The sequence below is a fragment of the Mytilus trossulus genome, chromosome 8 (genome assembly GCF_036588685.1).
Source record: "Mytilus trossulus isolate FHL-02 chromosome 8, PNRI_Mtr1.1.1.hap1, whole genome shotgun sequence".
NCBI lineage: Eukaryota > Metazoa > Mollusca > Bivalvia > Mytilida > Mytilidae > Mytilus > Mytilus trossulus.
The window spans coordinates 68,563,251-68,584,340 of NC_086380.1; the positions used below are offsets into that span (position 1 = coordinate 68,563,251).

The 21,090-nt window shown below is 33.2% G+C and overlaps 2 protein-coding genes across 2 annotated transcripts; both read left to right on the plus strand.

Annotated features, from left to right (window-relative positions):
* Nucleotides 1-2,227: 2,227 nt before the first annotated feature.
* On the plus strand, nt 2,228-9,503 carry LOC134681323 (heat shock 70 kDa protein 12A-like). The gene is made up of 8 exons (XM_063540897.1): nt 2,228-2,331; nt 3,879-3,983; nt 4,573-4,656; nt 5,302-5,343; nt 5,911-6,179; nt 6,497-6,715; nt 7,212-7,341; nt 7,828-9,503. The coding sequence occupies exons 2-8, from the start codon at nt 3,890-3,892 to the stop codon at nt 8,883-8,885; spliced, it is 1,896 nt and encodes a 631-aa protein (XP_063396967.1). The 5' UTR covers nt 2,228-2,331; nt 3,879-3,889; the 3' UTR covers nt 8,886-9,503.
* A 4,836-nt stretch (nt 9,504-14,339) lies between these two features.
* Nucleotides 14,340-18,200, plus strand: LOC134682082 (fucolectin-6-like). Its single transcript, XM_063541682.1, has 3 exons — nt 14,340-14,527; nt 15,052-15,273; nt 17,986-18,200. The coding sequence occupies exons 1-3, from the start codon at nt 14,365-14,367 to the stop codon at nt 18,198-18,200; spliced, it is 600 nt and encodes a 199-aa protein (XP_063397752.1). The 5' UTR covers nt 14,340-14,364.
* The last annotated feature ends 2,890 nt before the right edge of the window (nt 18,201-21,090 follow it).

A 21,090-nucleotide genomic window follows, 5' to 3' on the forward strand; every position in this document is an offset into this window, starting at 1 on the left:
TTTGAAACAAAAAAGGTGTCAATGTTAAATTTATGAAAAATCTAGAGAGAATAATTTTCCGCCAAATTTTCAATGGCTAATATTTCGAAAACGAGCTCACGTAACCCTCCCCCCCCCCCCCCCCCCCCCCCCCCCATTTGTTTATAAATTTTTGTTTCTTTATTTATATACTATCAATTCATAATAGTCTTTTAAAAAGCTTGTTATTTTTTAACAGAGTAGTGAACATCCTTAATGTTGTCATTACGTTTTATAATAACACCTGACCAATGAGGTCTTGGGAAATAAAAGTTCCGACTGTTTTTAAGCTTTAGTTTGCAGTGAATTCAGAGATGTCTATCTTAATTTAGGAAAAGACACATGAAAATGTCTGTTGTAAATAAAAGGATACAATTTATTTATCTTACTCGCTACAAAACAGGAAAAAAAAGCTCAGCGGACGCTTTTCGTGCTGTTTAAAGACATAAATCTCGTACAATTACATTTGATTTTATTGTTCGACAATGTACATGTATTTTTATTCTATCTGACGGCTGTTGATGTGCTTTCCACTTGTTTGAAGGTCTAACTATTAAATAATACCCCAGTTCTATTGTTATACTTCATAGTTTCTATTTCTGAAACAAGTGTAAATTGAATAGACAATGGATTTTGACCAGGAAATCACTGCGCTTCTACATCCCGCAAACAAAGTCCATTGTTTCTCGTAACAATAGAAATTTATTATTTTCTAAAGTCATATGAAACTGCAAATTCGAAAATATTATGCATATGTTCTTTATAACTATGACGCTATTTTTTATTAGAAAACTCATGTACATATACTTTTTTCTCCAGGAAATTTAATAATTTGTCCAAATATGGAAGAAGTTTACTTTTTTTAATTGCTTACTTCCAGCAATTAATTCGCCGTTTTCCGTATGAATCAGGACATTTCCCGTAAAAATCCAGTGATTGCAGTACGCAAGTGCGAATGGAAACCAAACCTAAACATCGCTCCATCATCAAGATAAGTACCGATATTATTATTAAACTGATAAAGGTAAGTACTTTGGGTTATAACATTGCCTTTATCTTTAGTATCAACGCTTGCCACCATTCGTCTCAACTCGGCCGATTCCGTACCCTCATCTAATAGAAAGAGAGTAGCGGATTCTACCGAGGATTGCCGAATGCGCGTTCCACAAAACGTCGTCCGTCTCATATCCTTCCATATTGACACCTGTATACAACAACGAGCATGATTTATTTTCTGTAATCAGAATACGCGAAACACTCAACCTTGACCTGCTGATCCATATTACCACATGTATTTAACGAGAATATGCAAAAACAACTTTGACATTTGTAAATTACTCATTTGTCGAAGTTTGGGCGAAAATAACCAAAGAAAGGTTACTAGTGAGCTCGGGGGCGCAATGCACTTCAATCTTTAATTCATAGGGGTGCCGCTGGATTTCTGTTACCCTACCCTTTTCATATAATTCAGATTACAAAAATGTATATCTTTTAATATATTGCGTACGGATTTTTTACCTTTTCCCATATTGTGTGGGTCTCATTTGATGTGTAATAGTGGAATGCCAAACGGTCAAAAGAGAGAAAATTAGTTGATTAAACACAGACGGGAAGACTAGGAAAGTTGTCAGACTCAGTTGTGGGGACTTTATTGACCTTATCATATATTTCTGAAACTTTTCCTGTCCTATTATATTCACATATTTTCAAGCTTGAAAAGGTGACCTATTCCAGCGGCACGTCCTATCTCCTTGTATATAGGAAGCGGACCCCCCCTGAGCAAGTGGGGTTTCATGTAATAAAATAATAAAAAAAAATAGTTGTATAAATCATGGTTTTATATTGTCAATAAATACACTTTCTTTTCTTTTTCCATTTAATAATCAATGTTAACAAATAAATGGTTTATAATAGGAGGTTAGTTATACACCCCGTCTCGTGATACGGCGTGTCTGGATAAGAAACCCCTCCGGTCTCCGGTCGAGTTTTTTTTATCCAGACACACCTATCTCCCTGTGTATAACTATTACTGAAATCTTCTACTCTATTAGGGTCGTCAAAATTAAATAGAACCATTATTGCTTTGACAATGATTGATAGTTTATCTCGTCTGATCCCTTGACTAAGTAAACCATGTCATATGATATTTATAACTACCTATGTCATATATTAAATATGTGTGTATGTTTATAAATAAATACATGTATGTGTCGTATATTTATTTCCGCTTTTAAGTGTTAATTTAGTTTCTTGTATATTACATAATTATCTTATAGAAATTGTGTAGAAAATTAATGACATCCTTATTGTAATGTAAGTATTATTGTGTTTTAAAAACTATGATATACAGTTAAAAACAATCATTTTAATATCATTATCATTATTATTATCTGTAGAAAATGTAAACATGTAGTTTTGGTCTTTACCAACCGTGTACTATGATTATGAGTTTGCTTTTGTATTTTATTTCCAACCTTTAAGTTAGTCTCTCGTATAATCTAATATGTCAAATTCGATCAATAGCAATATATATTTGAAGTTCATATCGTTTAATTTTTTTTTATAAATATGAAAAAAGAAGAAGAGGTATGATTGCCAATGAGACAACTCTCCACAAAACACCAAAATGACACAGAAATTAACAACTATAGGTCATCGTACGGCCTTCAACAATGAGCAAAGTCCATACCGCATAGTCAGCTATAAAAGGCCACGAAACGACAATGTAAAACAATTGAAACGAGAAAACTATAACGGCCTCATCTATGTACAAAAAATGAACGTAACACATATGTTCTAAATTTAGTATGCAACTAAACATGTTAAATGCCTCACTGCACAGAAATGTTATCAATGTACCTACGTGTGAATCCATTAATCACATCATTTGCAAATCTATGCAGCGGCGGATTGAGGGGGCAGGGGGCCTGATCTCCCTTTTGTGGAAAAAAAACCAGGTTAATTATATATAATTAATCACTGAGGCATAACTGGAGCAGGACCCCTCTTGGGCAGTCAGTGCCCCATCCCCACCCCCGTTTTATGAAAAGTTCTGGATCCATCATTGCTTTGCGTATTATGTTATGGATCGGTTATAATAGGACTATCAGTCCCCGAGGGTATCATCAGCTCAGTAGTCAGTGCTTCGTTACTGACATGATTTAACAAACTTTACTAAAATTGTCCGTTAAAATATTTTGAAATTATTATGAAACTAAGGTTTCAACTCCATCACCCAAAGTTTGCTTTAGATGAATTTGAGTATTTATTCTAGGTATTTTTGACATATAGCTCTTTCAACGATTTTCGGTACTTATCTATCTTCGGATTTCAAATGTTCGGCTTTGAGCGTTCCTTGTGAAGATAAATCCAGAAAAGCGCTTCAGACGCAAGAAATAATAAAACGTGTTATTTTCAATATTTTATAATAGAACTTTTAATTGATGTTTCAGAGAACCCAAATATATTTTTTTAGAGATTACATTCCGTCCACTTTATAATTGAAAAGATCAAATAACAGACGGTCTGAAAAAAGTAGAAGAAGACAGACAAGTTTCTTTATAAGCAATTTGTCTAATTTTACAAAAAATGAGATTCATTTAAAGAAGAAATTAGCAAGGATCTACACAAACAACCAAATATCTAATTCGTAGAAAATATTTGAGATATGCATAATAGTTATATCCAGCACTGGAGGGTTAATGCCGTTCAAAAATTAATTAACAAACAAAAAAGCAATAATTAACAACAACAAAAAATTGTACACGGTAGTGTATATTAAAAATGTAATTCACTTTTAACACGAAAAAAATGTACGTGTTATTTTATGATGTTTTGACGACTTATTTATTTATTTTTAGAAATTATCAAAATGTGGATCTGCCCTGAATGTTTTATAGAAAATAGTGCTAACAATGAATCGTGTAGTAAATGCCATACCATTAAGCAAGACACGGATCCAAAAGGTAAGAGTTACTGCGCATGCTTGAATAGATTTTGATTCAAAAGGTCATACTAGAAATAAACTCATGTGGTATGAGTGCCAATGAGACAACTCTCCTGCCGAGTCTCAATGTGTAACAAGTAATTTAAACCTTTATAGGTCTTCAACACGAAGCATTGGCTCATACCTAACAGCAAGCTATAAATGGCCCCAAAATGACTAGTGTAGAAAAATTCAAACAGGAAAAAAACCGAAAGTTTAATCTAAAATTCCCACAAAAAGCGAGAAACTAGAAACACTTATGAACCCTATCAACAAACAATAACCACTGAATATCAGGTAACTTTGGACATATACAAACAAAGGAAGCAGGGTTCAATGGCTTAACTCGATCAAAATGATGCTACATAGATCACGGAAGTGTTACAAGATTGTAGAATACAATTGTATGGATTTGACAACTTTTATTATGTTCATTTTGGTGATAACGTTTCGCTTTGAACGCACAAATATAAACAGCTTCATCTTACTTTTCAAAAGGTGTTATATCTGATGGTCCTTAAATTACGAACATAATGCAATGTACATTAACCAAACTATTTTCATTTCAGTACGGCGGGAACATAGACGTGCAGATGTATTAAAAGATAAGAAGACTATGTACACACATCCTGGTCCATTTGGATGGAAATTATGTAAATACATTATTAGCATATGCAAATTCCTAGCATTAATAGTTCCAGCTATATTAACTTAGCAATAATTACCTCAATACAAGGTCTACATTTAAAATGGGATTCAATGGCCGTTTCAGATTCTTATGCATTATAGGTGATATTTCCGGAAGAATCATTTTAATTGGTTAAACACGTTACGAAAGTGTATTTCCTTTAGTTTCTGATACGGCTAATTTGTTTGATAATGTCGATTAGATAGCAATACAAAAACAAACAAAAAAACATTACAAGAAGTCATCACGAGGCATTCTAAGATTTAAAGTTTCTAAAGAGTTCGTCGATTCAATACATCGTTCTATAGCAGCTGTAAAGCAGTGTTATTGCAAGTCAGATACTTTCAAACAGGGTCTCGAAAGTCCCGGTGAAATAGGGGAGGAGTCTTCATTTCTTTATTGTATAATTTTTTGCACACTATTCTCTATTTTGTTAACTCCTAGGCTCTCTCATTGATTCAAGTCTTGATTCAAAGTACTATACGTTGAAAATAAATTAAAACTTAATACTGTCAAATACGTTTTATTTTCACCCTTTCATTCATTAAAACTTGGTAGCAAAATTTGGTTTAGCAACTTTACTCAATTTAATTTTCTAAAAACTTTGCAGCAAAACACGGCGCAGTATCAGGCACAACTGACACAGCCAAACGTAAGTAAAAAATCTCAGATTCCATCATCATAGTTAGACAGTGAGATTCTATATATGCATTTATATTCATTATATTTTAACGTTGTGTGTTAAGTGAGCGAGGAGCTTCATATGAAAATTGAAACACGTGGCGCGATATAAAACATATAAATCATTGGCTTATAAAGTATTGTGTTTTCCTTAATGGGAACTACGAGATTTATTTACGAAAAACTGAGTTAATATTTTACTCCGATATAAGAAACGTCCAGAGAATCATAGAAGTTATACGTTAGTTATACTTGTCAGACATACGCATGCAGTGTGGTGTTTAACTTCTATATCACTACCATGTCAACTGATCAACTGACACAGAGGTTATGAGTCCAAATATTTCAAATAGCAAGTGCTTAATTTGCATGTATGTAGTATTTTCACTGCCCCCTACCTCTTCACTTAATTATGGGAATATGAATACTAGTATATGTAAAATCGATGTTGGATAAACAAAACGTGTAAGTAGCAATTTTTGGATGCATATTGAACAAAGGAAAACTGTGAGGTGTTGATCTATGTTGATTTTTACAGATATAACTTCGTGTAGAGATGATTACAAAGTCGTTGCAGCATTGGATTTAGGAACAACATATTCTGGTTTTGCATTCTCGACAAGACAGAATCCTTTGGACATACATCACGTAGAGAAAGTACCTACGTGTTTATTACTTAGTCCCAATAAAGAGTTCGTAGGGTTTGGAAACGATGCAATCAGGTTATATACTGAATTGGTCAAAACTGGACAACACACTGGTCATTACTTTTTGCAGAAATTTAAAATGGATCTTTATGAGAATGAGGTAAATTCTAAGATAAATTGATGGCGTTATTGCCATAAATATACCAATCGTTAAACTACTCGGCCGTTCTCGCTACATGTAACTAGAAGGACCATGTAGTAAAGATTTCATTCATTCTATTGCTTTTGTGACTTTATTTTGATTTGGCATATTGATATACTATTTAAACTTCAAGTCTAATGAGCTTTTCATCGAATATAAATACATACACAATAACAAATAAGTCAAGACATGCTTATACAAATTAATAATATATTTTAATATAATTTAACTTTTAAACCGTAAAAAAATCAAGAATAATAAATTCCCTTTTTTAGCATATTTCAACTGAAATGACGATACAAGATATGTCTGGAAAACCAATAGAAGCTTTGATTGTTTTTCGAGAAACTATTCTGGTTCTCAAGAAATCCTTGGTATATTTTATAAAATGTAAAGGCTTAGACGTAAAGATGGAGGACATAAGATGGGTAATGCCAGTTCCGACCTTCTGGAATGATGCTGCGAAACAGTTCTTACGAAAAAGTATCGACTTTGTAAGTATAGAAATTATATTTTTAAACCATTGAAAGATAAAATGGTCTTTTGAAGTTTTTTGTAAGAAAACATATACCATGCTAGATACAAATAATTACCAGATCTTCATTGATTAAAAGGAAATATTTTATAGATACATGTAAAATTAATGTCGGTGGCGTTTTCGTTGCAAGTGATTTTAGTCTTATGCAAAAGTAAATTTAATTAAGGCTATAACAACATGGTGTTTTATTGTCTGTAGGGAGCAAATGCAACCCTTAAAACCAAAACAAGGAAGTTTCTATGATTGAATATCATTTCGCTTTGAATGATCTCTATGACATCAGTATTTCATTTATCAATGCCATTAAATACAGCTTCTTAATCAAAATATTGAGACGTTCTTCTTGAACATTAAGATAACCTTGGGCTATATTTAAAAACAAAATTTATTGTTTACTTTTTAAGCCTGGCTTCCCCGTCTTGCATAAACATTTCAGACTGTTCCCTTTGTAGATTGGTATACCAGAAGACCAGTTTCAGATAGCTTTGGAACCGGAAGCCGCATCCATCTTTTGTCAACAACAGTTGCCCGACTTCAGCGCTTCTCTTACTGGAACAAAATACTTAATTGTTGCTCTAGGAGGTAAATTAAAATACAAATTGTTTGTTAGTCCCTTACTCACTTACTTACTTACTGTCCTTCCGTTCGTCCGTCTGTTCGTCCGTTTTTAAATTTCTTGATTGTTATGTTCTCTTTTCTGAGTCGTTCCATACTTGTACAGTCTGTTCAGTCTGTATAGGATGCTTGATTTTTCTCGTTTACGAATAATCTAAAGCTAACTTTGTTGATTTATCTGTTTATTTCACGACTGAATGAACAAAAAGATGCGTGCTCTATGTGTATGACAAGCGGATAGCAACACATCGACAGAATTTCTAATGGTGACAGGAGTTTAAAATTATGGTGTATTATTATCAGTTAATATGTAGTCACGGTGTAAATGTGTTGTAGGAAAACAAATTGGTGAACAGAATTAGGCACCGACCATTTATGTTTTGTTTTGTCATGTTTTTTTAATGAATTATTTTAAATGTATTGAAAACAAAAACTTTTTTTTTAACTTTCTAGGTGGCACTACAGATATTACAGCTCATGAAAAAATATCAAGTTCAAGATTACGAGAATTGATCTTTGCAACAGGAAACAGTTATGGTGGTGCCACGGTGGATGATAGGTTCTTACAAATGTTTACCGTCATAGTTGGACAAGACATTATTTCAGATATTAAACAAAACTATCCAATGGCTTACATTAACATTTTCCAAGGTTTCGAACTTGTAAAGCGCAATATTACTACAACAAATTCACAGAAAGTGAAAGTCAGTACTCCATTATCTGTCTTGGATTTGAAATGTAAACAAGTATTAGGTAAGGACTTCCGGTCTGCTATTAGTGCGTCAAAGTTTTCAAGTGCTATTGAACTTTATGATGATACAATGCATGTTGATGTAGGTTTAATGAAAGCGTTTTTTAATGTGACAATCAATAATATATTAGATCTTATCAAAACGAGGCTTCAAGAACCTGCAGTATCTGATGTATCTCAGATACTTCTTGTAGGTGAATTTGCAGAAAGTTCCTTGATGCAAGACAAAGTGAAATCTGAATTTCCTGATAAAAGAGTTATCGTACCTGAAGCAGCAGGGTTAACTGTTTTAAAAGGGGCCGTTTTATTTGGCCACAACCCGTCCTATGTACAATCCCGTGTAATGCGATATACATACGGTGTAGGCATCAGCGATGAATTCGATCCAGCTATTCACGATGAAGCACATCTTGTTGTCCAGAAAAACGGTTCGAAGTTAGCAAAGCACATTTTTGATGTTATTATCAGAAAGAACCAACTTGTTGATGCCGGTACATCTATTGATAGCGAATATCTAACTATAGATCCCAATCAGAAAACAATGGAATTTGAATTGTATTTTTCATCCAATGAAAAACCTGTTTATATAAATGAGACGGACTGTAAGCCCTTGGGATCCGTAATCATTCATTTTCCCGACGTCTGTCAAGAAGAGAGGGATGTGAAAGTGTCATTTGTTATAGGGAATACAGAATTAGAAGTGAAGGCAGTTGATAAAAAGTCAAGACAAACAGTTACAGCAGAATTCAATTTATTCTAACATTCAAATGATAATGAACGACCATTATATTTTCTGTGTAGATTTGTTTGGAAAGAACAGCAAATATGATTGAATATAAAAAAAAATATCCAATCCACTCCGAAAAACAAATGATCGTCCCTTTAAGTCGAAAAAAGCGAAATATCTGTTTATGTTTTAATATACAATTTTTTATCGGTCGTCCCTCTGTCTATATCACTCTGGTCAAATACGTTGACCCGGCCTTAATAACTTTGACCCGGACATATCAGCGACGTCATAATGTTTGAACCGACGTTAATAACTTTGACCCGAACTTATCAAGTCATATGTTTGTGATGGCGAAACAAAGAAAACACTTCCGAAACACGCAAATATAGCCCGATAAATCGATTATCAGATTATCTGCATATTGATATTGTAAAATATCAGCTGCTTGACATTATATGAAGGCTTTTTGATCTCGTTCGCTACGCTCACTCGACAAAAAGCTTCATATTATGTCTCGCAGCTGATATTTTACGATATCAACATGCAGATAACCTGATAATCGGTACATATTCACAGGATATATATGTAGTAGACATTTTTAACAATGTAAGAATGAGTTGTACCTGCGTATCAAGTCCTAATATTGTTATTGGCATATAAATTTTATAGTAAACTGTAAAACAAAAATCAGCAAAGTGTTTTCTTTTGCTAATCTTCTTTTTTAAAATAACATATTTCATATTCCTGACTTATGACAGGTGCAACCAAATGCAGAAGGTTTAAATGTTTTAGGTCCCAACCTTCAATCGTATCTGAAACAATAGTTTTACATCAAAACATAGAAAGACACACTATACAATATAAAGTTAAATGGATTTACTCAATCAAAAGACATAGTCAAACAAGGAGCATTAACTCACACCGAACAAACATTGTACCACAGGTTTTTATGACAAATAAAATTGAGAATGTGTCAAAGAGACAACAACCCGGCCATAGAAAAAACAACAGCAGAAGGTCACCAACAGGTCTTCAATGTAGCGAGAAATCCCAGCACCCGGAGGCGTCCTTTAGCTGGCCCCTAAACAAATATATACTAGTTCAGTGAAAATGAACGCCATCCTAATTCCCAAATTGTACACAAGAAACTAAAATTATAATTAACAATACTAACAAAGGCCAGAGGCTCCTGATTTGGAACAGGCGCAAAAATGCGACGGGGTTAAACATGTTTATGATATCTCAACCCTCCCCCTATACCTCTAGCCAATGTAGAAAAGTAAACGCATAACAATACGCATATTTAAAATTCAGTTCAAGAGAAATCCGAGTCTGATGTCAGAAGGTGTAACCAAAGCAAATAAACAAAATGATAATAATACATAAATAACAACAGACTAGTATCAGTTAACTGACATGCCAGCTCCAGATTATGATTTCATCATATGAATATCAGGCAAAATCCTTCCCGTTAGGGTTTTAGTATCATTCCATCATAACATATATGAGAAGAACATAACCCGTGTCATGCTAACGACTGGTTTTTGAATAAATATGTTTAGTTCCGATGCAAAGACCCTATAAGTGAATCAATATCAACGCCAAAATATGCAATATTTAATGACCTGACAACAGTATCGTAACTATATCCCTTCTTAATAAGTCTATTTAAAGGTTTTGTAAGTTTCTGAGATGAATACTGACATCGTTGTGCTTTATAAAGAACATTTCCATAAAAAATCAATGTGAATTACCTGAACGTATAAGAAGACTGCATGTTGAGCTATATTTACGAATGATGTCCTTATACCGATGATAACATTTAGTAAATGTTTGGACTAGTTTGTGATATCGAAAACCCTGGTGTAATAATTTTAAGTAATACATAAATTTCTCTCGTTAAAATCTAAAACATTGTTACATACACGAGCGAATCGTACGAGTTGAGATAAATAAACACCGTATATATAAGATGGTGACAAGGGAACGTCACAATCTGAAAATGGATAATTAACAATAGGAAGGGAAAAATCATCTCTTTTATCATATATTTTAGTATTAAGCTTTCCGTTACTTATATAGATATCAAGATCGAGGAAAGGGCAATGGTCATAGTAAGTATTAAGCTTTATTTAAAGTAAGTTCAACAGGATAAATTTCTTAAGTATACATACTGAAATCGTCATTATTGACAGCCAAAATATCATCCAAATATATAAAAGTATTATTAAATTTGTTTATCAGATGTTGTTTCGATGGGTCTTTGCTGATTTTTGTAATAAATTGTAACTCATAGCAATACAAAAACAGGTCCGCAATAAGTGGTGCACAGTCAGTCCCCATTGGAATTCCGATAACCTGACGATATGCGGAATCTCCAAAGCGAACAAAAATGTTATCAAGTAAAAATTTAAGGGCATATATAGTATCAAAGCATGTTCAATTGACATTTTTTTTTTTGTTTATTACTACTAAAAATGACCTAAAAGAGTTTGAAAATGTATATGCATGCACATTCTGACTTTTTAAATGCCCATTTAGTTAGGTGTGTGAATTTTTTCTTAATGAGAATTTGAGGCAATGTGGTATACAGGGTAGAAAAATCAAAACTTTGAACAGATGGCCGATCACCGGACCCTCCTCCCCCCTTGGAACCGCCAATGGAAATAATTTAGCTGAATTTTCTTAAAAGAGGGACGAAAGATACCAAAGGGACCGTCAAACTCATAAATCTAAAACAAACTGACAACACCATGGCTACAAATGAAAAAGACAAACAGAAAAACAATAGTACACATGAAACAACATAGAAAACTAAAGAATAAACAACACGAACCCCGCCAAAAACTAAGGGTGATATCAGGTGCTCCGGAAGGGTAAGCAGATCCTGCTCCACATGCGGCAACCGTCGTGTTGCTTATGTGATTTCAAATCCGGTAAATAGTCTAATTCGGCAGGTCAAATTCATGAAAGGGAAGGGGAGTGTAGTTACGACGTAAGGAACATATCCGATATCATTTGTGAAACGGTTATTCCATAACGGTCAACCAACTCGTGATGGCGTCCGTAAAATTTACGAAGGGATGATTTCAACTTCACCATTTGGAACTCTTGGTTTAATAGCTTCCTTGTGAGCAGTAACCCTCTATCAAGAAAATCATGATAGGAAATGCAAGCACGGGAATATCGTATCAATTGGGAGATATATACCCCGTATGCAGGTGCTGCTGGAATGTTGCTACTTAGAAATGGAAAGTTCACAATTGGAAAGCTGAAATCATCTCTTTTGTCGTAAAGTTTTGTCTTCAACCGACCCTCATTGTCAATTTTAAACGTATACTATACCTCAGCTCTTGCAAATACACGGAGAACACATACCGACTTAATATTAAATTATGGGAAATTAATTTTAAGAATTGAATGCTTCTTTTGTAAATTTATTGGGGTGTAAAAGTGTTGACGGAAGTACATTTTGTATGAAGCGCGGAAGCGCTTCATACTAAAAATAAGCGCACGGTCAACGCTTTTACAACCTTATAAAGGTACAAAAAGAAGCATTCAATACTTATAATTACATTTTTTAGCTATGATCATGAAAACACGAATTTTATATTTTTTCTATTTTATACACCTGTACACTTTTTTGTTGGACCACATATTATCATGAATGAAAAGTTTTATTGAGTCATGCAATTGCCTACGGAATAAAACGTGATGTGCAGTTAGCCAATCAAAATAAAGTATTATAATGAAACATACATCTAATGTAATTATAATAGAATAAAAAACATATAAGGCAGAACTTATTAGACGGGCATAAATTTTCGCATGACGAAACAAATTGAAAAAAAAATAGGAAAGCATTACATAGATTCCAGACATTATCATTTTAACGGACACAGATTTAAAGCCAAATATTTTTTACGGACATATATTAGCGATTGACGTCACGTTCGGCATAGATTTAAGAAACGGACACAGATTTGAGGTCGTACATAGATCTGAGGTTTACATATATATTGGTTCTTTTGAGAGTATGCTCAGGTACATTGTATAATATATAAAACTTTTGAAAATAAAGTAAACCTAGTTTTGCTGTAGAATATGTGGATAGATTCAAGGTCTAAAACCACTAAATAATACCCTCATTGCTTTCTACGTTAAATTCCGCAATTTCAAGCATTAATTCCTACTTTGGCAAATAAGTTCAAATAAAGTGGCAGGTATTTCATGTCAAAACTATTGCTGAAAAAAAATCAACATTTCTATAATTGCATATACGGCAATACTGGTTCCTGGAAGTTTGATATTACAAAACAAGTACTTCTAATTTGAACAAAAGGGCAAACGTGCCCTCCTATAAATATTTCATTATTTCTTCATTCTTCAAAAAAAAATTTCAACAAGGATTTTACAGTGAAGTCCCTTTTATATTTCATTTGATAACAAAACTACCCAAATATTTCACCCATTGACAAAGATACATCTATGCATAGGAACTATTTTGTTTCAAATGTGTACTACTTTCTTGAATGTTCTTACCGACCGGGTCTGAATTAGTGTGGTTTTTTTTCACCTCAAGTAAAATTAGGAATTTCTAAAAATAGAAATGTTTTATGAGACCAAAATAAGTCTCTGTATAAGAGGTCCCAATGAAGCTGGTATGTTGCTTTCACGAAAAAATATAAGCGAAAAATATACGAAACCTTTTTACAAATTGCATGCTGCAGGTTTTCATTTCATATGGAAATTTATATTAACGACATCTAAGTACATGTGTGAGTTCAGACAGCTTCAAAAAGCGGGTTGGAAATAATGTAATGCATCTAGAAAACAAAATATGAAGACATGTTGAAATAAAAAAAAATCCAGCCAGGTTATAAAGCACAATTAGTGCGATTGATTTGTGCAATATACATTAGACATCCAGTTTGTAGAATCTGGAATTTGCGAACGTATATTGAACAAAGATGTCCACTCCCAAGTACTAAATGAAACAGTCGAGCTTTAAAATGTATATTCAAATAGTAGCTGTATTTCATGATACACTTTTCTATTCACAACTATCAAACATTGCTTTGAACTAACTTGTGTGTTAATCTACAAACAATTAAATACTTTTATGAAAGCGTTCTTACACATTTATTATCTTATATTTTCAATTTAAAAGCAAACAAAATTTAGAAAAAAGATTTTGGTAACAAGTAAACCGTCTTCGGTTCACGTGTTGCTTTCCTTTTTTAAGAATGCAACTGGTTAAATAAACGAATGATTTTTCCAAAAAAAATCACCTAAAACAAAAATTGAAGTAACATTATATACTTGGCATTGTTTAATAAGGTGCGTGCAATACACACACAGCTTGTTAATTGATAGTTTGCGTGACATTATTCTAATGTTTCTCCTTTTATAGCTTATTTTAAAATGCTTGCTGTTGGCTGTTTACGATAGTTGAATGTAATTTGCTAAAATGTTATACTGTTCTGTTGTTATAATATTCGGATGTACTATGTTGTCATCTGCTTGTCAAATTTCTATTTCTGGTTATAAAGGGGATCTCGACAGTGATCAAAGACTAGAACAGAAAATCCTGAAAATCGAGTACACCCTGAAAACGACACTTAAAAGACATGGAGAGATGCTCAAACAAATTATGAAAAAGCAATGTAAAGGTATGAAATAGGAAATGAAATGTTAATCGCATGCCATTTTTCCTCATTTCAGGCGCGGATCCAGAAGGGGGGGTCCAGGGTTGGAACCCCCCTTTTTTTAGACGATCAATGAATTTGAATGGGGACATGTAATTGGACCCCCCCCCCCACCCCTTTATCCTGGGTTAGGAACCCCCTTTTAAAATGGCTGGATCCGCCTCTGCATTTATTATTTTCAAAATGTGTCTGGGATCTAACATAAATGAGGCTTTCGTACCTGAACATTTACCGGGGGCTTCATTCACGTGTTCCTTGATTAAACAATTTATGTAGAAAGTTAGATATTCATTTTACATAATTTTATAATATTGCCGTCTTCTGTGATCTTTTGTTTTTGTTATTTGCCTTTAATTACTGACGTATATTCCATATCCCATTTCAACTAAATAGAATTAATATGTAATCAATTATAGTGTGAGTTTGATTAAGAATAAAAATATTCATTTATAAAACAGTTTAAAAACGACTTTCTAATCTTTTATAAGATGCGATTCCAGCAAATATACGTTTGGAGGATGTGTCTTACAAGAAGCTGACAGGTCAGAGTTCATCGCAACCAGGACAAAAACCATCAGGTAGTGCTGTTGACGGCGATCTATCTACAATCTTTCATACAAAGGATGACAAGACGCCATATTGGTGGGTAGACCTTGGAGGTTCCTTCTCAGTTCAGCATGTTGAAATTTGGAATAGAGCACATGGCTATGGTAAGTATACACATTCTTTTCATTGGCAAAAATGTACATAATCAGAAATTTAAATACTGAACTTGTTGGTACAATTATCAGAATTGGGTTTCTGATTGTTATCTGAGTTGTCGGATGCTGGGTTGTATGTACTGACGTTTGCCTGTTATGGTTGGACTTAACCAACAGCACACCTTACGGACTATTGAGTATGGGTAAGGGCCTGAAAACAGTTATAACAAACACAGTGAAGTTGGTTTTAGATGTTATATCTTCTAAAGCGCATTCGATAATCCATATATATTTTACACAATATAATAGTATATAATACAAATAATAGAAACATATAATTCATATCAATGATCAAATAATATCTATAGTATACCAATTTTATGTAAATGCATGAGCATATGCATTTAAACTGACGAACACGTATGCTTATAATATTTCTTATAAATAAAAGCTTATTCAGCATTCAAATATATGAGCAAGATGCGGACTTAATATTAAATATATGAGCATAATGCGAGACCGACTATTTGAACCTAACAGAGCATAAAGCACGTGCCGAACAGCATAAAATAATGAGTATATAATATTTTGACTAGGGGGATGTACATATATATGTAAGAACATATTGAGATCTGGTATCTTTCGAAATATAAACACGGTAGAGCATATATATGGCGCTTATAAAAGCTTAAACTATAAACCTATCAACCCAAAAATAATCAATTCCGACAATGAGCATTGGTTGAGAAATATTCGAAATCGAGACTAAACTTAGCATTACGAAACTAATCGCGAATATGCAAATAATATAAATATGAAACAATATAATATGAATTGGGGAAAACTAGCTATTAAAATCTACGAGCTTGCTTTGTATCAAAAATTCATGACTCTTAATAAAATAGGACTAAACGACAAGAATAGTTTACGATAAATAATTTCTCATTAAATTAACCTACACATGTGAAAATTACGCATAGCGCGTTTATTAAAATAATCAATATCTTAGCCTTGCGGAACTGACCTTAAATTGTTTTAAGTATGAACAAGCGATAAGTCAAAATTATCATTTCCAACATGCGAGCGTAAAACTTAATCCTATAACGCGTTTAAAAATACCCTTGAGTACAGAAAGTTTGTGAAGAATAAACCAACCTTTTTTTGAACATATATACATCTATTTACACTGATCGAGAAATCAACTTTACTAAAATAAAAATGGAAATGAAACTTAACGAAGTTTCATAATGCAATTAAATAAAATAATAGATAAAAATACTTGACTCACCTGAAAACAGTTATAACAAACACAGTGAAGTTGGTTTTAGATGTTATATCTTCTAAAGCGCATTCGATAATGCCACTTTTGGGACCGAAATTCACTTGTTCGATTTTGCGTTACTGTTTCAGGTTCGTCCAATCAGATTCGTTAAACAATCAAGCTATCTTAGTTACCCTGATATTTTGGGGTAAAAAGGGGCGTGGAAAGGTCTTTGCTGGACAGGACAAAGAACCTTAATTGACCAGGTTACCTAGACATAGGTTGTTTACACAACAACTTGTTTGTGTTTACCGGACAATAGAATTACTAAAACACATGTCTGATTGTGTCCACTAAGCTTGTCGCTAAAACATCTTAAATTGATAAAAATAAAGCCTAACAAAGAGAAAATCTAAAGTAACAAATGCCAAAATAAATATCTGTTAGATTTGAAATTCTTATCTTAAATATATCGAGAATATAAAAATGATTTCCTTCAACAATAATGAACGATTATAAAACAAGAATACTTTTAATTAATACTGCAGCTTCGAAATGGACTTTAAATAAATAAAATATCTTAAACTTTTGCCTTTTTGCTGAAAACTAAATTTTCACCAAAATATAAAATGAGGTTAAAAATGACTCCATGACACAATAATGTATATATGTTTATATGGAATACGGTCACTTTAATATGTTAGCCCACATGTATCACTTTTTTCAAAATTTGGAATGAAATGTACACACTTTCAACACATTTATCCTACAAGTAAACCCATATCTTGTCTATAAACATTTTTTACCAGCTTTGATAAGTGTTGTATGACTATAAACTTTCACTTCTTCTTACTATAAACAACAAAATTATTAAATTTATTTTGTAAACATATTTTCTTTCTCCGTTTAAACTGTACACTTAACAACGAAACTATTTTCATTTACCAATGTATAGAGTATAGTAAATGGTGGATTTGCAATATAGGTTATTGTAAAACAGTTTTTGGTGTTTTTTTTTTTAAATTGTTTAACATCTCACAGTGGTATACTACTGTTGCCTTAATTTATTTACCCCTCTATGGTGTGATGTTACACTTTTGTTTCAGATTAGGATGAAGGTTGGGAACGTTTAAACCCGCTCCAATTGTTTCCACCTGTCCTAAGTCAAGAATGTGATGTTCAGTAGTTGTTGTTTGTTGATGTGGTTCATAATTGTTTCGCGTTTCCCAATTTTGTTTATATAGATTAGGCCTACAGTACCTGGCAGAAAGTATTCGTCACCTGCATTTTTTTTGTATATCCTACATTGAAATATCAAAACGGCTGCAAATAAAAATATTCCATGAAAATAGACGACTTTTTTCTATTTATCTGTTATCAGTTTTAAAAGTTTCTTAGCAAAAACGGCTTAAGATATGAACAAAATCTTTATTATATATTTCATGAATCTTTCATTTTAGGTCGTCGACTCCACGATCTGGATATAACGGTTGGTCCAACTCTAAGTGAAATGAAGCTATGCACTTATTACAAAGGCCCTGCTAGTGATGGAGAGCACCTCATTTTGACCTGCAGTAAACCAATAAAAGGGAGATATGTGAAGCTTGCCTTAAGAGGCCCCGAATATCTGCACCTAAGAGAAGTTAAAGTGTTTGCGTATGTCAAGGCTTGTTGACGAAACTTATTAAAGATGCCATAATTATAAACTTTTTAGTTGATTTGCCAATATTTGCCATAAAATTGTTAATTCAGCAACTTTTTTTTACTTCGAATTTAAAACATTATAAATCTTTTGTTATTTCAGGAATGCAACTTGGTCATGAAAGTTGACTGCCGCAGATTTGCATTTTAAGTCTAGATGTCGTAATGATCTCATTTTGTTTTTATGCCCCATTTATATGCATTACATTTTCTGGTCTATGCGTCCGTCCGTTCGTTCGTTCGTCCCGCTTCAGGTTAAAGTATTTGGTCAAGGTCAGGTTAAAGTTTTTGGTCGAGGTAGTTTTTGATGAAGTTGAAGTCCAATCAACTTGAAACTTAGGTGACATGTTCCCTATGATATGATCTTTCTGATTTTAATGCCAAATTAGAGATTTCCGCCTATTTTCACGGTCCACTTAACATCGATAATGATAATGCGATTGGGGAATCCGTGTACTGCGGACACATTCTTGTTAATTTTGAATTTTTATTAGTTTAATCAGATTTATCAATTTTTAAGCAATATGCAATTGTAATTATAAAAATCTTTTCTTTCATACATTAATAAGGCGATCTAAATATGCCTCTATATACATTTTTATATTAAAAACAATGTTTAAATCTGCAAAATATGATTTCAAAAATCTAATAGACCTTTTGCAATGGCATACGAACTTTCAGGGATTTATTTGGAATTCTAGAACAAAAATTTACCTACTTTACATTGGGATAACTTCAATGATATGTTCCTAACCGCCTCGGTAGCGCCGTGGTAGTGTGTTGCTATGTAGCTTCAATTGCGGGAGGGCGCGGATTGAAACACCCTGATAGAAATTGGTACCAACTGCTTCTCCGCTAAGCACGTGGTATTAAGAAGATGTGGTAAGATTGCCAATAAATGAGACAAGTCTCCACCAGAAACTAAATGACAAAGAAGTTTTAAAACAACTATGGGTCACTTGGACAATGAACAAACCTCATTCCGGATACTCGGGATAGTCGGCTATACAACGTCACGAAAAGACAAATGCAAAACAATTCGAACTGGTAAACTAACCGCCTGATTATTGTACAAATCGATGAACGAAAAACTAATATCTATTTACAACAATCGGCAACAACCACTGAATAAGAGGCTACTGACTTGGGACAGGCACATACAGATTGTGGCGGGTATAAATATGTTTGCGGCCCCCTAATCTGGAATAATGATGAAACATTACAATATCAGAACACATTATACAAATCAGTTGAAAAGGGTGGAACTAATCAGATCGATAGAAAGCAGAAAACCAAGTTTAAAATACACATACCGGACGTGGCAGAATATTTATAAATCACTTAAATTCAAAAGACACAACGTACAGACCTTAAAGTACTCGTAGTTACTGGTAGCAAGTCTAAAAGCAAATAAAAACAACAGAAAAAATGTGTATAAGACTAAAATATCAATCAGTACACATCCAACATCCAATGGATTTAGTGTAAAGATGTCATTAACAGTTAGAGAAAAACAAAGACAGGATGTTACATGATATGAAAACAAGTATGTAGGTAGGGGCAAGTGGTGTAAGTAGTCGTTCTACTGTAATCACTAGCTAGTAAACACTGATATTGTGAGTTCGAACCCCGCTCGTGCTTGTGCACTCTACTCTAATCTTAATTGACTAGGATTATCAGTTTTCCTATCGAATATCTGTTGTTTACACCGGGCACTTCGGCTTCCTCCACCAATTAAAAACTGGTCGCCCGAAATAGTCCACAAATGGCGCTTAAAAGGGGAGAGATTCGTTTGCGCACAAAATGCGTCCTTTTGCGCCACAATTTTTTCTCTCAAATGCTACGTTTGCGCCACCTGTTTTAAAATTACATGGTATCATTTGCCCAAAAAAATAAACATACGATTGCGTCAATAAGAAGAAAAATTACTCCCACCTCCTTTATTCAGACTTGGAACCGGCAGTTCACACGGCAAATTTTTCCTTTTCTGAAACATACTTTCTTCTTACTGCTATATTGCATGGGTATTTCCCAATTTAATGCGTTTAGTAGCTTGTAACTTCACTTTATTGTCCAGTTTATAATAATTCTTCTGGAATGTTTCTGCTCCATTACTGGTACGTGTTCTACTCTATTCTACCATATAGTGACCGCCTTCATCAAATTGAAGATTATGTTACAGGAGGAAACTTACAACAAGACATAGATTGAAAAATTTACATTTTTTGGTGTACAGGGCCATGGACACTGTCTAATGCATTTCAATTCATTTCTCTACAGATGCTTCATGGTGAAATATCTCATAACATAATTATGATACTTTTTAAGCCAAAAATAAGAACAGGTAATTGGCGCAAATTAGTTCCGAATATTTGCGCAATTGAAACATTTGGAAAACAAAATTTAGCGCAAATGATACCCCTGAAAAACAGTAATTGTCGCAAAAAAACTACTGCCCTTAAAAGTGGCGCTTAAATACCAGTAATCAATCAATCAAGTATGTAGTTGACAAGAATACAATTTGTGTAAAATTTATTATTCTTAATATCACATAATTAGTACAAATAACAACATTAAATGTTTAAAAAACAAATTTAAAAAATCAATATTTATATTACATATTTAGTAACAAAATTAAAATATCTAAAATAAAAACATCTGCTAAAACATTATAGATAAATAATATTAAAAGAATTACAAGTAAATCATCCAGTAACAAATATAATATTAGCACTTACACTGTTACGTTTAAGATTTTTATTCATATGTCACAAAAGACCTTGACCCTATTGTGAAGTCAAGGTCATAAACACCCCTACCCCCACTCCCTCTTCTTATTACATGTAGCAGAATATTCAAAAAAG

What these genes read in the sequence shown, in the direction of transcription:
- LOC134681323 (XM_063540897.1), top strand. Translation starts at nt 3,890, where the DNA reads ATGTGGATCTGCCCTGAATGTTTTATAGAAAATAGTGCTAACAATGAA. An exon ending in TCCATTTGGATGGAAATTAT is followed by an intron (nt 4,657 to 5,301) that starts GTAAATACATTA and finishes AAAACTTTGCAG; the next exon opens with CAAAACACGGCGCAGTATCA. An exon ending in CTTAATTGTTGCTCTAGGAG is followed by an intron (nt 7,342 to 7,827) that starts GTAAATTAAAAT and finishes TTAACTTTCTAG; the next exon opens with GTGGCACTACAGATATTACA.
- LOC134682082 (XM_063541682.1), top strand. Translation starts at nt 14,365, where the DNA reads ATGTTGTCATCTGCTTGTCAAATTTCTATTTCTGGTTATAAAGGGGAT. An exon ending in TATGAAAAAGCAATGTAAAG is followed by an intron (nt 14,528 to 15,051) that starts GTATGAAATAGG and finishes ATCTTTTATAAG; the next exon opens with ATGCGATTCCAGCAAATATA. An exon ending in GAATAGAGCACATGGCTATG is followed by an intron (nt 15,274 to 17,985) that starts GTAAGTATACAC and finishes CTTTCATTTTAG; the next exon opens with GTCGTCGACTCCACGATCTG.